General features: G+C 43.9%; 2 protein-coding genes across 2 annotated transcripts; one reads left to right on the top strand and one right to left on the bottom strand.

Moving 5' to 3' along the window:
* Positions 1–256: 256 nt before the first annotated feature.
* Positions 257–5,726, bottom strand: txn2 (thioredoxin 2). Its single transcript, XM_005926709.3, has 4 exons — positions 5,604–5,726; positions 2,657–2,934; positions 1,274–1,397; positions 257–1,109 (listed from the first exon to the last, which is right to left on the bottom strand). The coding sequence occupies exons 2-4, from the start codon at positions 2,932–2,934 to the stop codon at positions 993–995; spliced, it is 519 nt and encodes a 172-aa protein (XP_005926771.3). The 5' UTR covers positions 5,604–5,726; the 3' UTR covers positions 257–992.
* Positions 5,727–14,362: 8,636 nt separating this feature from the next.
* Positions 14,363–22,415, top strand: si:ch211-106h11.3 (CCN family member 1). The gene is made up of 5 exons (XM_005926710.2): positions 14,363–14,621; positions 15,831–16,044; positions 16,726–17,169; positions 17,642–17,820; positions 20,606–22,415. Exons 1-5 carry the CDS (start codon positions 14,571–14,573, stop codon positions 20,909–20,911), a joined length of 1,194 nt encoding a protein of 397 aa, XP_005926772.1. The 5' UTR covers positions 14,363–14,570; the 3' UTR covers positions 20,912–22,415.
* The last annotated feature ends 68 nt before the right edge of the window (positions 22,416–22,483 follow it).

Below are 22,483 nucleotides of genomic sequence, written 5' to 3' on the forward strand. Positions count from 1 at the left end.
TTCCCAGATAGGCGAAGTAAGGAGATCCAGAGCTACTTTAACTTCATCCATTAGGTAAGGAAAGCTTAATCCCCTTTAAGTAAAAACACCACAAATATCCATCTGGAGCTTATAACTGCATTCCCCGGGTGCTGTAAAACCAGCTGAGGAAGGGAAACTATGGTATTGCATCAGTGTCATTAGGGACAGCACAGCTCCAAGCCTTTGTCTCTATCTCAACCCCACACACAACCACAAACAATCCGTATACACAACATCTTTTTACTCCTTTATTACTTCACTTGGTCATGTTTCTGGTACACAGAGTTCATTTTAGTAATAAACTAAAAATCTTCATCGCAATTCCCGCTCGACTTCAGTTTTACAGTCAGGAACAGGAGAGAAACACGTGCGCCTTCCTTTCTCACAGTATTAGGAATAACGGTGTAAAATGACTGTGTGCGACTCTGTGATGTTAGAGAAACGTTGCCCTCGTGTGGACACGAGCAGGATCTACACGTAACACTGTCACCAACCTCATTCAGTATTGTCAGGTTGCAAGTTAAATTCCCTGCACCGCGAAAACTATAAATGTTCATCCAACATTGTACACAATGAGTGCAGTAGAGCACATTTATTTTCCGTCCAAACTTAAGAGTTTTTACAGAAAACTGTTACACACCAGCTTAGCGAGAGTAGTCACATTATGAAAGAACGTGGAACTGCTGCAAAATGGAGCACACACCCATCGCTTGACTAGTAACAAAAAACACAAGAGGGAGACAGAGAGAGAGCCCGAAGAGACAATGCACAGCTAAAGCAACCTGTCAAGGGATAGGTGTGAGCATTTGAGAGTCTGCCAGCTGTAATTGTGGTTAGGTTTTGTTTACTTAATAGTGATTGCTAAACAGGCTCAAAATGGCAGCCCAGGGCTCGCCGGCCGTGCCAGAATCAGAGAGAACAGCATGAGAACGATGATGGTGGGGGTATGGCTGGGTGAGGACAGGTGGATTTCATTGTCCAATGACTTTGCTGACAAATGAGTCCAGCTCATCATCATCTTTGATCCCCACAAAGTGATCGACGACGTCACCTCCCCGCATGGCGATGACTGTGGGAACAGCAGAGACCTGAGGGCAGACAAGGCGACGCGCTGTAAGACAGAACTAGTGACACTTTGACTTAATAAAACATCATATAAATATGATGATAGAATTCTACATCCAAGCACAGCAGAAATTAACCAAACAGGAGGACAGGAGTGCCATAAAGATATACTTAAACTAGGTCTCACCCCATATTCAATGGCCAAATCTGTGTGGTCATCTATATCAACTTTTGCCATGGCAACGCGACCTTTCTGTTTTGCAACAGCTTTCTCCAACCTTGGTCCGAGGATCTTACAGGGACCACACCACCTAAAAAACACAAAACAAAAGGAGACAAACAGTATTAACTTATTTTAAACAAAACAATAGAGCTCTCTCCCACAGCACACATTAAACTAGTCAGAGAATTAAAAGCACAGATGTCGTTAACACCAATAAACATCTTTCAGTGCAAGGGCGTAGTTAGACTTTGAATACTAGGAGAAGCACAGGGCAAGAAATGCACATAAAAGCTTGTAAAAGGAGCCGGTTTAAGGACTTGGTATATTGCATGCTGGCTCACTGTAATGGCATGCTGGGAAACCTGATGAAAATGGGCCAATGCTTACACACAGTTACACTTTCCCAGCATTAATAAATAAAAACTCTGAAATTCTGAGGTAGAAAACAAAACTGTGCCATCCTCACATCCACCATCTGATGACCTAGAAACTAAATGAGGTCTGCAGTTTGTTTTAACAGACCTTTCTACTGAAGGATTGTTGATTTGATAGACAGCACTAGACTGTATTAATCCTTCTTGTTACAGCAGCACAAGGCCCCCCCAAAGAAAAGCTTTGAGATGACTGTGTTGAAGAATAAAAGGTGGCCATACCAAATACTGACTCCATTTTTGTTTCACATAGTGTATTTTCATATATATTTGCATGTTTCAATAAAGCACTGCATCCATTTTACACTTTCCTAACAACATGCAAAGAAATGAAGGGAGACTCAAAACCTTTGCACAGCATCGTATTACAAGGGAAAGGAAAAGTAGGGCAGAAAAAAAGTCCCCAGTGTTATTTCAGTAACTGCTGTGAAACAGAGCTAGTATTTAGTAAAAATGTCTTGTGTGAACAAGGCCTGTGGGCTGTATTAATGACAAACAACCTAACAGCTGTGAAGATGCACTCCTATCTGTGAGACATGCTCTGTCTACTGTGGACTTTTGAGCAGCTGTCGTGTAAGCTTACAGGACTTGAGAGTTTAAGTCACCACTGTACATGTATATATTTTTAACAGCACATGCTGTATGTAACACTTGCAGTGTTTTAAAGAGGCGGGGCAGCTGTGGAGCAAGGTCTTTTCCAAGGAAAGCGTGTACAAACGCAGCCACGCGTCAGCAGATATTTTGACTGAACTGAATATTATCTACATTTGCAAAGCAAATCTGTATCTGCATAACTGCAAAGAGCTTTAGCACCAAGGTGACCAGGGTGGGACTGTTTTTCATCCATTTATATTATCCCTAGTTTTATTTAATACGTCCATACAGTCACTCTCCTTGGGCTCCCTGAGGTACTCACTGTGCATGAAAGTCCACTAGCACAGGCAGTTCGCTGTTGATGACCCTCTCTGTAAAGTCCTCGCTGTCCTGCACATTGAAGGAGACTTCTCGGCGGGAGGTGTGAGGCAGGGCGCGAGGCAGACTTCGTGACGGGGAGAGGAAGGAGACCCGGGTTGTACTGGACTGAAGGGATGTGGAATAACAAGAGGAAGCAACGGAGGCAGTGGATGTGGGGAGGCAGCGGATATCGTTCACAGACAGTGTCCAGAGTCTTCGTAGCACGAGCCTGTGAGCCATCTTTGCACAACAGGCAAAGATACAGAAGATAAGTGTTACTTATTCTAATATTAATATTGCATTTCAGATACTTCTGATTATAAGATTAGAAAAATAAGAAGAAGAAATGTATCCAAAACCGCTATAGGTCCCATATGTTTAAAAGTAAACATATAATGAATCCACTCTCAAACCCTGCCTGAGCTTTACAAACTGGCACCAGTTACTTGTCAGGATTAAAGTTAGAGATATATGAATTACATGGTGACACCCACAATGTTTATTTCCAGCTCCATAATTTCATTCTTGACTTGTACAAAAGTAGTTTTGCATAATTTACTATTCTAAATAACCTTTTTTTTTTATAAATAGGCTTAAGATCCTTTTCCCCCCCCCTTATGCTGCACTTGGTATAAACTGTCGAAATAGTGATACTCCCAGTTTATCCAGTACCTGAAACAAGGTATTTAAGCTCCTCCTCTTCCTTTAAGCCAGTGGTTCTCATACTATGCTGTGGTGTTCCTGCTGGGGCACCTAATCAGTGCACATGGTGCAGGTGGGGCATGGATAAAGTGTAATAAAAACAAATCATATTTATGTGTGAATGTGAGTGTGAATGGTTGTCTGTGTCTATTTGTTAGGCCTGCGACAGACTGGCGACATGTCCAGGGTGTACCCTGCTAGCTGACAAAGACTCATTCACACTGATTGCAACATGTTTGCAGTCTGTCTGTATTTATATGTTAGACAACAGTTATCCTCTAAACTTCAACAATCTCTCTCAAAGTGACTGCACTCAGTCCAATTCAGACTGCAACTGTTTGCAGAAAGGTTACGTCCCATCAACTTCTGATCAAAAGTGGTTGTGTGGTAACCATTTAATCACCACCAAGTTGCAGAACATGAAAAAATTCAATACAATCACCAGAAAGCCACCCGTGTAGATTTAAGGAGGTTGCTGTCCTATTTTTGTTCGTGTGACTGAGCCATTAGCTTGTTCTGAATTAGGAGGCATCTTTGTAAAGCTAAGTGCAACCAGCGTTTGATGGTTTATCAGTTGGGCTGATTTAATGCAAGTTTGCTCGGCTCATCATCTCATGACGTGAGCCTTCTTGTTCATAGTATTTTAATTTATTAATTCAATTATCAATACTTGCTGTTCCTGTATCAGTGCAATAATGCCACACAAAATATCACAATACAATGTTGTATTAACCCCACCGCCACACACACCTCTACATGAGAATGGTGATATGACCTGCTTTCTTTGACATCATATTGTCATCAATGCTGTTTGAACTGAGGTTTTGGCTCCCAGGGGGATTACCTGTATATGCACGGACCTTTTTATTTATAACTTTGGCCATGTTAAATATAAGCATTCGCCAACAAATTCAGAAAAAGCACAATAGGTTTGCTTTTAACACATAAGTAAAAAAAAAAAAAATTGGCTAAACCAGGTAATGGATATTTTCTTATGTCAGCAAATTGCCCATTTCAAAAACTGGAACTACTGGAAATGGTCCGTGTGGTTTAAGCAAAGGAGCTGTCTGGATAGATGGGATAGGAGGCAACAAATACTGGACTGATTTGTATTCGTACACACCTGACACATCTGTCAGGCAAGTTGGAGAAAAAAAGTTCAAGGAATAATCATTTGGACTGCTTTTAAGGAAAATTATATCTTTTTAAAAAAAATCAGTAGTTAGAACTTCTGTGATGCTACTTTGTGGAGGATTTTAGATTCAGTATTATTTAATTAAATATCAGGATCTCAGCTGCTGGCCCAAGAACAAGCGCTGAGGTCCACTTGGGTTTAGATCAGGGGTAGGGAACTCCAAACCTCGAGAGCCGATGTCCTGTAGGTTTTAGATCTCACCTTGGGTCAACACAAATGAATCAAATGATTAGTTCATTACCAGGCCTCTGGAGAACTTCAAGACATGTTGAGGAGGTAATTTAGCCATTTAAATCAGCTGTGATGGATCAAGGACACATCTAAAACCTGCAGGACACCGGCCCTTGAAGCCTGGGGGTTCCCTACCCCTGGTTTAGATGATTATAATATCTTTTCTCCTTTTTTGCAGAAAAAACCTGCAACGTGCTGTGTGCGGGAGAAATAATCACTTCGAGTATCCTCTACAATACACTCACAGCTGACATTGTTTTGAATCACTTAGTGAAAAACTTCTAGTCTCACACGGTTTAAGCTCTCGAGCACGAGCTGTTTAATGAAGAATCAGCGCTAATTAACGTGATTAGGGCTCGTGAGCGTCATATAACGAGTGACGTGAACAAACGAGTTTATTGGCAGAACACACTCAGCCACGTTGCCTTGTTGAGAAACACTTTCTTAATCCCACGATGGCTAAAGAGCTTTAAGTATTCAGCATTTCCCCACTGAGAACGGCCCACTCCCCTCCAGCTCTCTGAGGGGTTTTCTCGGCCTGACATCTTGTGTTTGACGCTTATCTACCGGCAGCTCGCGTGCTCCATTAAGCTACGTTACGCATGAGTTTGCCCTCTTCGTCCTCCTCCTCCTTCTCCTCCTCCTCTTCCTCCTAAACCTTCCCCCGCCGCTGCCTCCTCGCGTAAAGCAGCACGCGAACACCGAAACCGGACACTTTGAGAATAACACGTTCTCAAATGTCACACACATTAAAACACGCGCCCGCATTTTCACAGCTTACCTCGCTTCTTCTGTCGGCGCAAGTCTTGATCTTGTCCTCGCGGACCAATGAAGTGCTTCCGTTTTGGTGCCGCAGAAAAAAAGGGAACGTGCGGCTTTTCAGACGACACAGATCAGTGAGTGGCGCCACCGGCTGGCCAGGTTGGGAAGCACAGGGTCGGATTATCAGCGTAGCATACTTTTATCTACTATATATTAACCTGACAGCTAGTTTTAGTTGTAGTTTATAGTAGGTCTATGTTAAAATATAATTAGAAGCATCATTAATATTAATATTAATATTAATAATAATATGAAGAAAATTCATTAGTAAAGATTAGCAAGTGTAACTTGTAACTTCCAGTAACAAAGTTTGTATGATGTTTGTGTAAGATGTTTAATTAACCATCCATTTACTAAACAGAGAAACAGCCTGTCTATGAAAAAATAAAATACACTAAAAATAAAATAAATTTGCTATTTATTTTTTTATGTATTGTATGTATTTACGTAAAGGTACAATGAAAATAAAATGCTATTCTATTACTGAGCTTAAAAATAAATGCTGCTGCTGGAACTCAAAGACAGACATGACTACTTTAAAAACACCTTACTTTAAACTTTATGTACTTGTCAGTAAGAATGCTGTAAGAAGCACAGATTGATTCATATTTCTGGCGGAGCTCAAATTGAGCAGTCCATTTCTAATGACTTGCAGCACAATGGATTTTGCACATTGTGCAAGATTTGACTCTACACTGGTCTGACACCGCAGGTATAGTGCATAACCCCCATCTAACCCTACTGTGTGTTGTCCAGCCATCTTCTTTCACTATTGCACTATTGCAGAGCTAACACAGAGAGGCAGATAACCATTCACCCCCTACCACCATTCAAGAGTTGCCAACCAACCTCATCCATGCATGTCTTTGGACTGTGGGAACCCATGCAAGCCAGGGGTGAATATGCAGACTCCATATAAAAAAGAGCACCTTGCTGTGAGACATCAGTACAAACCATTGCACCACGGTGGTGTTGTTGGATGAAGTCTGTCAGACATGGGCAAATGGGTTCCCTTGTTTCTAATCACTCTCCTAAGCTAAGTACACAGTCAGCTTCCAGTGGCTTATTTACACAGACCTGACTCTAAGTCTCTCCAAGGCTTCCCAAAATATCCACACAATGAGACAATGAGCAGAAAAATATAGTTGTAGATTAAAACCGCTGTGGAGAAGCTTTGCTCCTGTGAGCCATGTCTGCTAAGAAGCATCATCATTCCTGTAGTTTTATATAGCACACACGTCCATGCTTCACCTTCCTTTATTTTTCACATTTTATCACATCAAAAGCCACACTTCCTCCAGGTGGACACCTTTTTTTCTTTCAGTGGAGGGTTTTCCTGATCTGATCAAGGATGTAGACAGATCAAGGATGTAGACAGATCAAGGATGTAGACTGATCTGTCTACGGGCCTGTTTGAACAAAAGCACTGACAGGAAAGCAGGACTGTCTTCAGCTCTCGGATCTCCAGCGCTGTTTTGCAACATCAACCGCCTGGGCTCTTAGCCAGCCTAGCCCTGCACAAACTGCTCCACTCTTTATTCTGCAGCTCTGGAGCCGTGTTGCCTGCAAACACACACACCCCTGAAGCTTCAGGTAGCCAGTTGCAGGTGTCAAACATACGCCAGGAAACCATGTGCAAACAGCGATGTGCTCAGAGGTTCAGTCCAGCACCACACAACTGGATGCCATTGAGCCTGAAGTGCACTCAGATCTCCACAGATCAGGGGTTTAAACATAAATGTTTTCTCTAGTTTTAGAATGCCCTGAAAGACAAACTGCACATCAGGACAGTCCATCTCCAACAACAACAACCAGTGGGAGAACCAGAGGTTGGCGGGCCAGACTGGTGACCCCACTTCAGACATCAGAGGAGCCTGCGGTTAAAGGAAAGACGCAGCAAAAGAGGAGAAAGAGGAGAAGAGAGAAGCAGAAATATATCATGCCATGTCAGATGTTTCTGACACGATGTCTCAGTGAGTCAACAGAACATCTGGAACAGGACAGATGTGATGAAAGGGAGGAAGTTTCTACAAACCACTGCACCCAGGAATCTATACCTATCTTGGCCCTGATGGTCTCCCACACACATTTTTCCCCAGGGTGAATGTATCTGTTGATAATAAAATGTTCCTGTTACCAGCCTGCAGAGCTTTCTGAGTGTATAACCGAATGTAAATGTGTATAAATTTTCAATTTGTTGAGATCATCCTCAGTCTTATGTTAAAACCTCAAAGGGTCAAATTTAATATACGTATAGTAGCTGTAGGCCTCTGTGGAGTGTGTATGGATGACGTCATCACTGCGTAGCACTCCCCAACAAGAAGCAACTTTGATCTTAAGTGGGCCGAACATGTGAAACTGCCCTTTCTGTCACTGTAAAGATGTTGAAGTACACATTTAGAAAAACATAAAGTGCAGTTTCAAAAGTACTATCTCAGTTTTTCTATATGATAACGAAATAGTGCTGTAGTAAACAAAAGAAATCTATCATCATAGATAAATAAATGTATAAAACTGCAGAGGAAGTTATGGTGTGTTTTTTATTTCCTCTGTGGACTTATTGTAAAAAGTAGAAATTTATAGTGCAATGGAAAAAACAGGAACTTTTCTGTGATTTAACTCTTTATCATTTACTTCATTACTTTGGTTTCTAATAAATGGGCACGGGGGAGTTCTTTATCAGTAGGAAAAGCTGTAAAAGTAAGGAATATACAGTAAAAAAGTCCAAAATTGATGCCTTCCTATTCATTTCTCAAAGATGTCAATTGGAATCTTTGCTGGGCCCCAGGGCCTTATGTTTGACACCCCTGGGCTAGAGCCTCTGCTCATATATGGATCTGGATTTTTTCCCCCCTATATATCTTATTCAGAAAAAGACATTTTAGGTTCTTAGTTTGTTTGATCTCAAGTTTTCTTTTAACATCATGTATCTATTTCTCCAGCAGAGGGTGCTGTTCATAGTAGCCGGGGTGGGATGTTGATCAGGCTGAGGCGGTTGGGGCATGAAACAGAGCAACGCTCTGTGTGTCAGGACCAGAACACATGAGCCTCAGTCCCGCTTACCGCTCGTTTCACACACACCCCGCCTGCACATGTTTACTCTCAACCAACCCAGACTGTTTGTGAGTGAGGCCCTTTTTTCACCCCCCACCCCACAAGCCCTCTCTTCCTGCCAAATAAACATTGCACCGGAAATTGCAGGGATTGCTGGGATTTTTCAGGGGGTCCTGGCAGAAAGGAGGAGACGACCAGAACAAGGCTCCTCTCTGTGACACCTTGGAGGTGAGTGGTAGGATGCACGTGTGAGGATGGGGGATCCAGAGTGGAGGGCGTGACCCCTGCTTTAGGTGGTTGATGGGTGTTATCATTACGATACAAACAGGTAAAAGTGACCCAGTTTCCTGTGACACCCTCCTCGACTTCAGGAAGACCAGGAGGGTGTGCTAAGTTAGACCTCGGTGAGCTAAAGGTCACGAGGGAAGTGATATTCTTGTGACCTTCAGTGGACTCTGCCGTGGATCCAGTGACGGTGCACCTGACCATTCTCCTCTTCTCGTGGCTGTTTATTCCCTCTCCTATCTGCACAAGCCAGCAGTCGAGGGAACACAACAGCCGCCGATGGAGCCGGGCTTTCATAACAGCCCCCTGACAAAGCACACATGAATGGCAGGGTGTGTGCCCTTTGCGTACACAGAACGCTCCCCTCCCGCCTTTGTGTGTGAGTTTTGTCCCAGCTCGCTTCCCATAAATCCCAATGTCTTTACTTGATAATAACAGCCTGGAAAAGCACACAGTATAAAGCCTGTTATTGAGCAGATTGCACCACAAAGATTATTCCACTTGATGACCTTCTGTTTATCTCAGTTAGTGTGAGAGAGTATCCTCTGTGGACAGTCACATATTCTACAGCTGGTGAGCCATCACATTTTAAACACTCTCGCCGCCAGCCTGTAATTAGGATTCTCTGCCTATCCACCACTTCTTAATTATGGTCAGTTAGATCAGATGCATGGTACATGTGCTGTATACACATATGCAGCAATGATATGGCACCAAAGGAAGTTCAAACGAACGCTTTCTCATTTTTCACCGAAGGTTTGAGCGCGCGAATGTCTTTAAACTGAGCAGTGCACCGTGTTTACAGGACGACGCGTACACATCCTGGTGTGAGTGTGGCTGTGAGACCATAAAGCATGCCAAATGGTGGCAGGCGTGTGCTTAGAGGATGCATGTGCCTGGATGTACACGCACATACGGGATGACGCACTTGACAGATGCATGAAGCGTGTGTATGTGTGTGTGTGTGTCTATGTGTTTGTGTATATAAGCTCCCTGTCTTCTTTTCCCAGCTCTGCTCCTATACCGATCTATGATTCTGTGTTTGGGGAGTCAACAGTAGAGTTCCTGTCCTTAGTTTAAAAATAACTTTGGGACTTAAATTCCTTGCCCCCTTCTCATCCTTGCTAACTGGTACTCTCCTAACCTCGCTCTATGCTTGTTTTTCTTTCCCTTTTCTCCTGTTTTGGAACAGTCTGTACCCTTGGTCTCTTTTTTTTCTTTTCTTTTTTTTGTCAGTTATCCTAAATCCGTCTGTGGCAACAGAGAAATGCCTCAAATTACCAAGGGACCGCTAATAAAAAATTCTTTGACTTTTCCCAAAGACAGCCCTATTTCTGTTACAGTTTTTAAAAAAGAAACAGGGTTCTCAAGATTAATAAAGTTAATATACATTATATAAGCAAGATCTAGAAACACTGCTGCCTACTCTGGACCCAGTTCAGCCAAATGGACTGGCTTAATTCTGAGAGCGGTCCATCAGCCACAGGCTAAAGAGGAGAGGGAGCGTTCGGTTGGCAAGGGTAACTTGCTGTTCTGTGAAGACAACGTGAACACTGAAGAGTATATAGAAGGTTTTGGAGCTGCTATCCAGCCTCAGGAGGTAGGTCGTCTGCTAGCTGATTGGTAGTTTGATCCCCTGGCAGTATGTCCTCACAAGTGTGTGCAAGTGTTTTGAGTGCACCTTATACATCACTCATGCTCAATAAAGTTTTTGATACTTTGCTAAAAAAAATCACAACTTTATTGCATTATGCTGAAAAATAAACCGATTGCCCCCATATGATAAGAAGCCATGGTGACACAGGTGTCATCGCCCCTTTACACATTGAGGAAAGTTTCTGTTAAAGTTTCAAAATTGACTCTCCCATAGTTTTCCTGGCAGTAAAAATGGGTCTGGGCTCTTATGAGTTAAACTTATCAGCTCCAAGTGATCCCAAATAAGTAGGAAAGCTCTACTCAAACTTCTGAAAGGGTACCTCATGTTAAAATATGCCAAATAAAATATGTGGAGCTGTGCGCTGTGGCGACTCCTTGTGGATAAGGTGAAAAAATCAGTCCATTTGCCATTCAGCGGGTCTCTTTTCAGAGAAGGCCTTGCTTATTTCAGCAAGACTATGCGAAATCCATATTCTGCATGTTTAATAATAACATAGTTCTGCAGTAAAAGAGTCGGGGTATCAAATTAGCATGCCTGCAAGGAGCCCCACCTGCCTGCGGTTTAAACCTTCTGTTTGAAACAGACAGCCAATCAGAAGGAAGCTGGCAAAGGGAGAGTGGCCTAAAAGGTAAAGGAATTTTAAAAAGGCTTGTTTCAGACTGAGGATAAAAAGACGGCATCAAGGCCCACTTTGAGATATATATGAAAATTTTAAAAAAAACATTCTCCTGGAAAAGAGCATAAAGGAGTCCCTGTAATACTCAGTTTACCGTGTTATTGAGATCAGACACCTTTGGCTACACCCTGAGCACCAGCTGTATCTCGAATTTCTCGGAGTGTGTATGTCCACAATTCTGTGAGTTGGCCGCGCCACTGAAAGAGTAAGAGGAGTGTCGTGGCAGGTGTGGCAGGAGCTCTCCTAAACAAACACTCCACACCTGTCTTCCTCCCTCCTCGTCCTCCTCCTCCACTTCCATTCCCCTCTGTGTATAAACACACGCTTTCTCACAGACACAGAAAGTCCCCCCCTCTCCCCCCGCCACTAAAACCACCACTTTTCTTCCCGGCTCATGGCGTTTCGTTCTCTGCAGCAAAGAATCACGTGTGAAAAGCGAGCTGCTTTTGTTCCACTGACCTCACACTATCATCCTGTTCTATCTTTTATTTCTCACTGTTTAATATTTCCTTGGCCCCTTCCATGTGCCTTACACCTCTCTCTCTGTCTCGCACACACACCCTGTCTGTCATTTATTTCCACTGAGTTGTTTTTGAAGGTTTGATGTGTTTCTCACCTGCCATGGCTTGCCTTTTTTTTTCTCTTTTCCTTATTACCCTCCTGTCCTTTTGCACCTTCCCTTTTTTAATAGCAGCGACAGGGAGCTTTTCCAGCCAACTCTTGTAGCAGTTTGGGTGGGTTTATGGGCTGACGTTCACCGTTGAGCTCAGAATACAAAGGTCACCACTTGCTTTGGTGACTATGCCTTCCATCTCCAAGAGACCCAACAAGTTTGTTTATTACATCTGCTGCAGATGAGACCGAGACCAAAGTGGAAAGTACAGATTCTCTGATGAGTCAATGGAACCTAAAAATTCAGAACAACAACTGTATTTCTCAGACTGCAGCGCATATGTGTGTGTGCGTTTTTGAGGGTCGGTGCACACACAGAAGCTTCAGCAAAATCCCGTGTTTTTTTCCCTCTCTTCATTTTCTCTCACCACGCTGGGCTTGTTTACACGGGCCTGTTACATCACCTCCGTGCCCTGACAGAGAGAGATGGATTGTGTGGGAAGAGGATGGAGGTTTGGTGAATACATAATTTTAGTTTTCTGTGTAGGCCTTTGTGCGAGTGAGGACACACTGTGCATATGTATAATGTATGACAGTGCACGCTCCTGCTTTGTGGAACGAGCTGCTGACATACAAATGTAAGCACACTTGCACAAGGGGGTGCATGCAATATGTATAATCTACCTTAATTGATGCTTGAAGACTGAAATTGTGTTTTTTAGATGAGAGTTTTCTGTGTTTATGATCATATAGAGTGTGTAAAACAGTGTCTAAAAGGATAAGCTAAGAGCAAGCAGGTGCTTTGAAGCTGCATTATTTCTACTGGCCAGCAGGGGTCAACCCCTCTGGCTGCAAAAAAAGTCCAAAATTGTGGGAGTCTATAGAAAACATGACCTTACTTCTCACTTGATCTAAAAGTGCAGTAAACACTTTCCTGAGGAGTAAGTGTTCTAACTCAGTACTTTCAAATATTTTTGAATACATCATGATGTTAACTTTTTGAATTATGGTCCTATTTACACTAAAATAGACAATAAAGTACGGTATACTTTACGGCGAGACTCTGCAGTATAAGTAAATGGGCTGGTACTTAAACAGTACGTTTCTACTCAACCTGAGGACTCAGAGTGATTTTTACTACAAGCCTCATTCATCTGACCACACACAAGCATCTCCAGAGGAAAGGCATGCAGTGGTTCTACTATTGCTCCACCTATTGCTTGTGATGTTTCAAAACAGCAAAATGGCAACATCGAAACCTTGAGGTTTCACAATTGGACTTTGATAACCACGGTGATGTCGTCCATCGTTTATTTACAGTTCATAATGATAACGTTTGGCTTTCATCTATTTGGCTTTGACTCCTTGGAAAGGTGTTTCACATATCAATCGATAATTGATTATCATATTTATACTATTAGCACAAAGAGGTAACGGGACAATTTCTTCTCCCGCTGGCACAAATGACCGCAGGTTTGCTTAACAATCATTGTAGAGAACAACAAACCCTTCTCACACCTTTCAACTAGCAACCTACGCCATGCATTTGTGTCTCCAGTGAACAGTTTCATGTCTGAGAATGTACTAATGTGGAAAATGTCTACAGTGCTTCTAAAGAGAACAGCAATGTGAGTCCCTAAAAGGGACTTGTTACCTACAAGTTCAGGTACTGAGAATGGCTGGTTTTCCTGTGTGTATGTCTGTCAAAATGACACAGAGACTGTCCAGGCACACATCCCTGGCCTCTCTAACACTCTTACAGTGTACAGATACAGAACTGTTTTTTAAGGGTACTTGCTGGTGCAAGTACCCTTAAAAACAGGTTGTGTGTGGGAGACATGAGGTCTAAATAGGAACTGATGAATTACACTGATTATTTCAATGATTTTCAGATATCCCTCTCACTCTGTTATGCAGTTAAACCCAGCTCCTAGGAACACTCTGTTCTCCATGTGTTTGCATTTGATCTGCCCAACTCTTGTCTAATAGTATTTTTATAAAGTGGCAGAAGGAAATTCCTAGCTGTTTTCCATGGCTGCTCCCAGTATTAATGTAGCGCAGACGAGCAGCTGCGTATATTTATTTTACTCCTCACAAAGCGGCAGCCGGACAGAGGCTTGCGTGTGAAAAGGACTTTAAAGCATCGAAAATATTATTTTCGCTCGAACATAAATAAATAAACATCCCAGAGCCAGCTCCTCTTTGGAATGTAGTAATTCTGAATTTTTATGAATGAGTGCATTCATGGCTGGCCACGCCCCCTCCCGCAACCAAACCCCAATTCTGTGTTGGAGGTCCAAGCCCCGCCTCCTTCCAACGCCCTCCCGCCCTGTTTTTCTTTTTTTTTCAACTTTGGCCGCGCGCCTGTGTCCTAATTGGTTAAAGGAGTGCTGGGGTGGGCGTGGTTGCCATAAAAAGAAAGGGAACGATATAAAAACAAGGCTCAAACTTTTGGTCTGTGAGAACTTCAGAGATTGATGGAAGACGTGTGAGGATATATAAATATATATATATATTTTTTGCGAGTCGGATTTTACTGTTGTGGACCAACGCTATTGCTCACTTGAAGGATTTGGGCTTTTCCTGTCACAGAGCGCTGTTTTTAAACGCTCTCCCGTCTTCCATGTGAGCACGCTGACAGCATGGGGACGCTGCTATTATTTGCTGCCTTACAAGTGGTGACAGTCGCTTCGGTGAGTACGTGAAGTGTTCTCCCTTCATGCAAACGCACGAGCTCTAAGGTCTCACGCGCCCGTACTGCTCTCGTGCTGCCAGGGTCTGCCCTCCATGCTGGTGTTAGCGCTGCGTGCCAAAATAATAATGGCCCAGTGGCTCCCAGCACTGTTAAGATTGTCATCGCTTATTAATACGGCGGCTACTGTGCTTTCTGGTTGGCTGGTTTCCAAATTGAGGCTTGAGGAGCAATAAGAGGTTTTGGGCGGTGTTTCAAGAGGTCCCATGTAAAGTCAGTTGAGTCATTTTACGATTTGTTTGGCGGTTTATTTCCATTACATTTTGTAATGTTACACTACAAATGTGTCCGAAGCATATTCAAGTAAAGGGGAAATATATGCAAACTATATATAAATGTAATTGGTTACACTCTCTTCGCAGTCTAATTAAATTATCTGACAAGTAAAAGTAATAAACCTATGTGTACACCGGCTTCCATCCAACTGTAGGTCTAAAATTATACCACAGTAATTTTATCCAATGGGTATAAAAATACACTTCGATATGAAGTCGTTCCGCTCCATAAATATCTCAAGGAATATTATGTGACTTTTGGCTGGGAGATGCTTTAACTTACCATGTTATGCACGGTGATTCACGAGTTCTTGTTCAGTCTTTGTGTAATGTAATTTTAAACCCTCCCAGGAACCTCAGCAGTGAGTGAAAGCAGTGCCAGTGCTGGTTCTGGCACACCAGAACTTGGCCCGGGTTAAGAGAGTGGCGGCAGAGTCAGGAAGGGATCACTGTAGGTGATCTGACTGCGGACAGTCAGACTGACAGCTCCCTGTGATCCACAGGCTGTGTGATCCCAATAAATGCTGGGAGTGGTGAGAGTGGCTTGTGTGTGTGTCGACACAGAAGGGGGTCAGAAACAAAAGATTTAGAAGCCGGGAGGTGGGGGTCAGTGAACGTACCTTTCATCCCCTCTTGCCAGGCGAATGCCAAGCGGAAGGCGACAGAGGGCTACAGATACCCTTGTGGGGTTCAGGACAGTGCCGAGTATTCAGGCAATGTTTTAAGCCACACACACACACGCATTCATACATACACGTTGAGGACTTTCTGTGATCTGGGTAACTTGAGTCAATCTGTTGTCCTGCCTGGTTCCAGTGTGGTTTTTCTCTTTATTCCTTTTGGTGCAGGTTAAATTACTCTGTCCCTTCCTGCAGGTGACTGCTGAGTGTCCAGTAGTGTGCGAGTGCCCAGCAGTGCCCCCATCTTGCCCTCCAGGGGTAAGTTCAGTCCCAGACGGATGCGGCTGCTGCAAGGTGTGCGCTGCCCAGCTAAACCAAGACTGCCATGAGGGGCGCCCTTGTGACCACCATAAAGGACTGGAGTGCAATTATGGCAATGATGTGGGCCGAACCCATGGCATCTGCAGGGGTATGTACCACAGAGGTGGCAGAGCAGGATGGTGGGGGTGGGAAGGGTTGAGAAGTGGTGAAAACTTTTTTTTTTTTTTTTTTTTTTTTTTTTTTTTTTTTAACCCCTGCTTTAGATCAGGCACAGCTTTGGGGGTTGAAGTAAGGCAATGTGTAACTTCAGGGTGGGGAATCTGGCTTCTGAGCCAGGGCGGCTGGGGTTTCTCTTTGATAGGGGCTTGAGGTTTGAAGCCTGTGCCACGTTTCAAAAAACAGAGCACCTTCATGAGCCTGTGACTGAAACCCGGCCAGCCCCAGTACTTATATAAGTGCTGCAGTGTGTACACAAACAGGCCCGTGAAACACACATGCACAGACAGTGGTATTTTTATATGTATGTTTATTTGGGGGTGTTGCTATATAAAGGGGGATGGGGGTATCCGGGGTGTTGTGTGGGGAGTCCCACTCAGGGTGTTAAGGGAAAGAACTTTGTAAACAAGTCAACGTTCCCTTTCTGGTCTAAGAATAGTGTTTGCTTCTTAAATGTGGCGATGTTGCGACTGTCCTCTCTCTCCTTTCATCTGTCCACTACACACATTAAATACACAGTCACATAAAAGTCTTGCTATTTGATGTCTAAAGACTAAGTGTGTGCTATTAAAAGCGTTCTGACCAGCTCGCCTGTCTTCTCTCTTCCTCCCAGCGAAGGCCGAGGGCCGCTCCTGCGAATACAGTGGTCGGATTTATCAAAACGGCGAGAACTTCAGAGCTGGTTGCAAACACCAATGCACTTGCATCGATGGAGCAGTAGGGTGCGTGCCTCTTTGCCCCAGCCACGTGCCCTTGGCGTCGCCTTCCTGCCCTGCCCCGCAGCTGGTCAAGGTGCCCGGGCAGTGCTGCCTCAGCATCGACTGCCACAAGGGAACCACGGTCATGCCCCCGGTGTATCGCCGACCCCAGCCTCCCGCTTTCCCTCCGTACCCTCCATTCATTCCCTACCCAGTGTATCCCTACCCAAAGCCTTTCCCGAAGCCTTACCGGAAGTTTTACACTTACAAACACAAAAAGGAGAAGGATACCCTTGGCAACGAACTGGTGGAAGCGGTACGCAAGTGGGGCAAGCCACGTGGAAACAAGCACCTGGCAGGTGAGGAGTTGGTGACCTGCTGTGGAGTGCGCCTGTTTCCGCTACACAGTAAAGTGTCCTGTTTACGCTTTATTCACTTCAGCCCGCTGATGCACAAACGGCCTCGCTGTGAGCCGTCTCCCCAGCGTCCATGCATGTGTTTTGGCATTTATGTGAAGCTTGTTTTCCACTGGCTCCTTGCACACCAGAGGTGCTCTTGGTCGCACTCACACACACTGCTCTTTCACAGCACATGCCTCCGTCACCCAGCTTTCCCTGCTCTGTAATCATCCTCTCTGTGCGTCAGTGTTGCCTGTTCAGTGAATAAGGCCAGTGTGCTGTGCATCTGTGTACCTCTGCTTTTCCCTCAAACTTCCCAGTAGCCACTTCACTCCCCCTGCTTAACTCCTGCTGACCTGGCTTCTCTCTGGCTCTCTCTCAATATTTCCCATCATCGCTCTCCCTCACGTGTCCTTTCTTTCATCTCTCGTAGCCTGGAAGCAAACAAGTGATGAGTGCGTGGTTCAGACCACTTCCTGGTCCGAGTGTTCCCGGAGCTGTGGGATGGGCGTTTCTTCTCGTGTTACAAATGACAATGCTCAGTGTAAAATGATCAAGGAGACGCGCCTGTGCAACATTCGGCCCTGCAGCTCCATGTCCATCCCGGTCAAGGTGAGGAATGCATGAGTGTGTTTGGATGCTTTAAAGATCCTTATAAAGGCAGACCTTCTTCTCATGACCCTAGCCACGGAGTTCCAGCAACCAGACTAAATAAGATTCAGGAAAGAAGCGTCTCTCGAGGGGCAGTTTGTATTAATATCATGGCATGTATAAAGCCCCCTCCCCTCGAATCCCTCTGTTGCTGGACCCCTTTTTGATCCATTCTGTCTATTCAAAGTCCTGTTGCTGTGTGAGAGGAAAACAGAGGGGAACGAGACCTGTGGCTTCAGCTCGTTGTAGATCAGAGTATATCAAAGTGTGGCTAATTAGTTTGAAAGTTTTGAAAATACCATTTCACATTTCCTGCCAGAGGGTTGGTTGTGATGATTGACAACACTCTCAATACAGTAAATGTCTTCATACAGTAAATATGAAAACTAGAATGAAACTAGAGAGAACAGCCTGGCTCAGTTCAAAGATCATAAAACGCTCTAATGAAATCCTGCTTTACTGGAACTGAATTATAAAAGTAAAATTTCAACAGGGCTAAGATCAGCAAGCCTTGCCTGGTTAAACGGCAAGTGCTCAACGCCAAGAAGTAGACCACAACACATCCTGTAGCTTCATCACAACCTCTGAAGATGCAGAGCGTCAACAGACATACTTAATTACCAACACTTTGGAGTCATTAGAAGACATTAGGAACATATAACTTATAATAAAAAAGTAACTGGCAACGGCCCCATCCTGTACATGGTACAGCTCATGTCATCATCACTTTGATCTACCCAAATATAATAAACCTAATTTGCTTAATTACTACTAAATATGATGACTACTAAAAAAGTAAAAGGCGCAACTTTAAACATTTTGCTACAGGTCAGACACTTTAACTTTTGCATTAATATGAATAACAGGGGCTTTTAATTTTAAACACAGAATTTAAGATGGAAATAACTGCAAAGGCAAACTGTGTAAAACAAACAAACAAAAAACCCCACCATAGATCATGCAGTTTGTTCGTACAAATACACAGTAAAAGAAACCAAAAAAACATCATGGTGGTGACCAAAATGCTAATACAGAGGCTTCAAAATGCATCTTACTGTGTCTGGTTTTTTTTTTTTATATACAGTCTATAATTAATAGATTGATACCTGCTAATGCGACTTTCAGTTGCTCCTTTATTCACGAAGCTGCACTTTTTTACTGGCTTCATGTTCACGTTTGAACTTTGACTACATAAGTGTGAATCGGAGAACTTTTTGCTGCTGCGACAGAGGAATAACTCTGTCTCCTTCACTGACGTGACACCGCGGCCGACAGCTGCACTCGGTGGCACTATGCTGTGTGATTTAAAGAGCACTTCGCCCACTCTGTTGCTCTCTCACATTTCAAACAAAACACTCTCAGAAACATTTTGCCCCCTGCCTCGAGCCACTCATGAAGCTGATTGGCTTGCTGTGCACCTGTTTCTCTGAGCTCTCCCAGTGTTTGCAGAGCTGCTGTGGGTGTTAATGGGAACAAGTGTCAATCCTTAACTATCGCTGGCACGCTATTCTCTCCGGCGCTCATCTGCTGTTCTGACCTTTTATTTCTTTCAGCCCATTAACTTTGTTTTTCACGTCATGAGCGATGAATAACAAGTTGCTTGATGCTGCTCTATGGTACGGTGGCAGCTCTAATTTCAAGCAAACGTGAAGCCATAAAGCTTTCACTGGAGCACAGTTTTAAACCGGCTACACACCACACCCATGCCTCCTGTGCCAAAGAAAGACTTTGTTAGCAGATTTTATGGATCACCCAGAGAGTCAAATTCTCTAAATATCTCGACAACCTTTAGACCTGGTAGAGTTAAGTATGTAAGGTGAATTTATGCGGTTATTCATGTTCCCCTGACTATTCCTGACATCACTGGATGTCAGGATCACTGGATCACTGTAAGGTTTGGTCCACATTCAGGGTAAACTGGAATCATAGAGTGTATATAAAAGATGAACTTAGCTCTATTAGCCATTAGTTAGTGATTGGAGGGTCTGACCAAAAACTCTGCATGCTCACACAATAGCCACTTGATAATCACAAGGTAAGCCCACAATTAAGCATACTATGTTTTATTAGCTATTTTGATCATAATTTATAAAACGATAAGACCTCAAATTGCTAAATTAAGACTAAAAATTCTGCAAGAAAGTGTTTAAAGAGCTCAGAGATCAAGTGTACAGTTGCCCTGAGAGGTCAAATGCAGTGCAACTTAAGAAAACACCAAGAAAATAGAAAAATGCTGCAAAAGTACACAAAACAAAGGAAGTGTTTTTGGGGGAGATGTGATGGAACAACTGTGGTAGATGTTAGGATTGCACTGGGACGTGCTTAAAAAAAAAAGCTTATGTTCTATCTACTTTGTCTTCCTCACACTTGTGGCCAATTTTGAAACCAATTGCACCTGGATGGTTAAGATGCACAGAGACAGACTGGGGTTTGAACCAGGAACCCTCTTGCTCTGTTTGCTAACTGATATTGTTTATATACATGTCCACCTTTTATATACAGTCTGTGATTTTTGGTGACATTATAGCAGGATAAACATCAAGTTTTAAATTTGGGCACTACTTTATGTCAGTGCCATCAACATCAGTTCATTTACTTTTCACTGGAAAACATTCCCCTTGTGACAGGCTAAACCAGGATGGTGAACAGTACAGCCTCACAGCCCTGCGTGCATGGCTGTAGACACCTGGTGAAGCCTTTTCACTGGAAAAACTGAATTGCTTCTTTCTTCTTTCTCCGTCCACAGAAAGGAAGGAAGTGCTCTCGCACCCATAAGGCCCCAGAGCCACATCGTCTGTCATATGCTGGCTGTAGGAGCACTCGCCTCTATCGGCCCAACTACTGTGGAGTATGCCGGGACGGCCGCTGCTGCTCGCCACGTCGCACCCGCACAGCTAACGTGACCTTTGCCTGCCCTGACGGCGAACGCTTCAGCAGGTCCGTGATGTTCATCCAGTCGTGCAAGTGCAGCGACGAGTGCAACCATCTCAACGAGGCCGTAATGCCCCCACAGCTGTGGCTCTATGGGGACACGCACAAATTCAATGACTAGCGGTGTTACCCTGCCAAACCTACATTCCTTCATAAAAACAGACATTAACTCCCCCATCTCACCCCCGCCCCAGCAGTACCCATTATAGAGTAGCTGTCCTTAGTGGATCCATGAGCGGAACACACACCGAAACATTTGAGGATGAATGCGGAAAAGAGGAATGTGTCTCGGACTGGGCGTACCTCACAATGTGGAAACCGCAAAAGTGACCAGGCCCTGCTTTAGTGTAGATAAAAAGCTGTTTCTGGCCTTGCCAGACTTTAAACTGTGAATAAATCTTTGGGTGTAAGCAGACCCCATGTTAGTGCCCAGCTTCAAAAGTTCCCTAGAACTGTTTTTGGGAACAGCTGAGAAACACAGACATGCATAAGTCTTTCGTGTGCTGAAGGATTCACGGTGTGGATTTGACAAACCTGCTGGAATCACGTCTGCGCACTCCAGTATATGACAACTGATAGACTAAGTGACAAAGAAGAATAGGATGGCGTTGGTAGAAGATGGAAGTTTGTCTCAGATGTTTTGACGGGAATGTGGTTTGGGTCATTTTATGGTATTTATTCTCTGGTATTTATTGTCGAGACAGACATGATGACACAGCAGCCTGCCACTGGGGAAGGTGGCGCTGCTATTCTCGGAGAATCGATGTGGCAGAACAACAATATCAGACGGACAATACTGCTGAGCCCCGAGAGAGGGTGAGGAACTGCCATCAAACCAGGACTTGACCCCGGGCTCAGATTTGGTCAGAAAGCCATATCTAATGATGAACAACAAATGATAAAGGAGAAGATGAGGTATATACAATGGATAAAGTTGGAGTTGAACTTGGTGGTTGGAGGCATTAGTGGGAAAACATGTCAAAGGTTGTTTACGCAGCTGGACTCATCCCCTCGCCTTACCTTCACAAGAAACTGAGACATTTCGCGAGCATCCGAAGAACACGCTCGGGATTCTGTCGCCAACAAGTCGACCACCTAATTTGGCCAGGTACAATCCTGACTCGTGATGCCAGAAGGAGACAATCGTCCACTCTGGTTTGTTTTATAAATGAATTTTGGAAAGCTGCGTGTGCCACGGTAAATGTGTTATTTGTGATTTGAAGGTGGAACTGCTCTGTCGTCTAATCTGGCTCGTAACTGAGCAGCCTCTTCGTGTTAAAGTGCGTCCTGTTTCTGAGAAATACTGTTGAAAAGCTGTTCAGTCGTTTCACACGGCTGTGAGAAGAACTTTGTCATTTTTTTTTTTCAGGGGGTTGAGGTCTACAGCTGCCAAATGTCAGCAGGAGCCTACCTCTAAGGACACTAACACTGTCAAGTCTATCTTCAGGTTGTACGTTACGGATGGCTTAGCCCTTTATTATGATTATCCACCCGACTTGGTGTTTGGGTTGACGTTTGAGCACCTTACAGCAACCTTGATTCACAGCCTAATCTGGTATCCTCATACAGATGAGTTGAAATCACAAACTGCCTTTTTTTAAATTACTGTATACAGTGGTAACTTCGTCTCAGTGGAAGCACCAATGTACTTTATCCGTTTGTGCCATAGATTACACATTTTTGCCCTGAGGTG

The sequence above is a fragment of the Haplochromis burtoni genome, unplaced genomic scaffold, assembly GCF_018398535.1.
Source record: "Haplochromis burtoni strain Fernald_Lab_line unplaced genomic scaffold, NCSU_Asbu1 Contig_45, whole genome shotgun sequence".
NCBI lineage: Eukaryota > Metazoa > Chordata > Actinopteri > Cichliformes > Cichlidae > Haplochromis > Haplochromis burtoni.

What these genes read in the sequence shown, in the direction of transcription:
- txn2 (XM_005926709.3), bottom strand. Translation starts at nt 2,934, where the DNA reads ATGGCTCACAGGCTCGTGCTACGAAGACTCTGGACACTGTCTGTGAAC. An exon ending in CTAGTGGACTTTCATGCACA is followed by an intron (nt 1,398 to 2,656) that starts GTGAGTACCTCA and finishes TGTGTTTTTTAG; the next exon opens with GTGGTGTGGTCCCTGTAAGA. An exon ending in ATTTGGCCATTGAATATGGG is followed by an intron (nt 1,110 to 1,273) that starts GTGAGACCTAGT and finishes GTCTGCCCTCAG; the next exon opens with GTCTCTGCTGTTCCCACAGT.
- si:ch211-106h11.3 (XM_005926710.2), top strand. Translation starts at nt 14,571, where the DNA reads ATGGGGACGCTGCTATTATTTGCTGCCTTACAAGTGGTGACAGTCGCT. An exon ending in AAGTGGTGACAGTCGCTTCG is followed by an intron (nt 14,622 to 15,830) that starts GTGAGTACGTGA and finishes CCCTTCCTGCAG; the next exon opens with GTGACTGCTGAGTGTCCAGT. An exon ending in CCATGTCCATCCCGGTCAAG is followed by an intron (nt 17,821 to 20,605) that starts GTGAGGAATGCA and finishes CTCCGTCCACAG; the next exon opens with AAAGGAAGGAAGTGCTCTCG.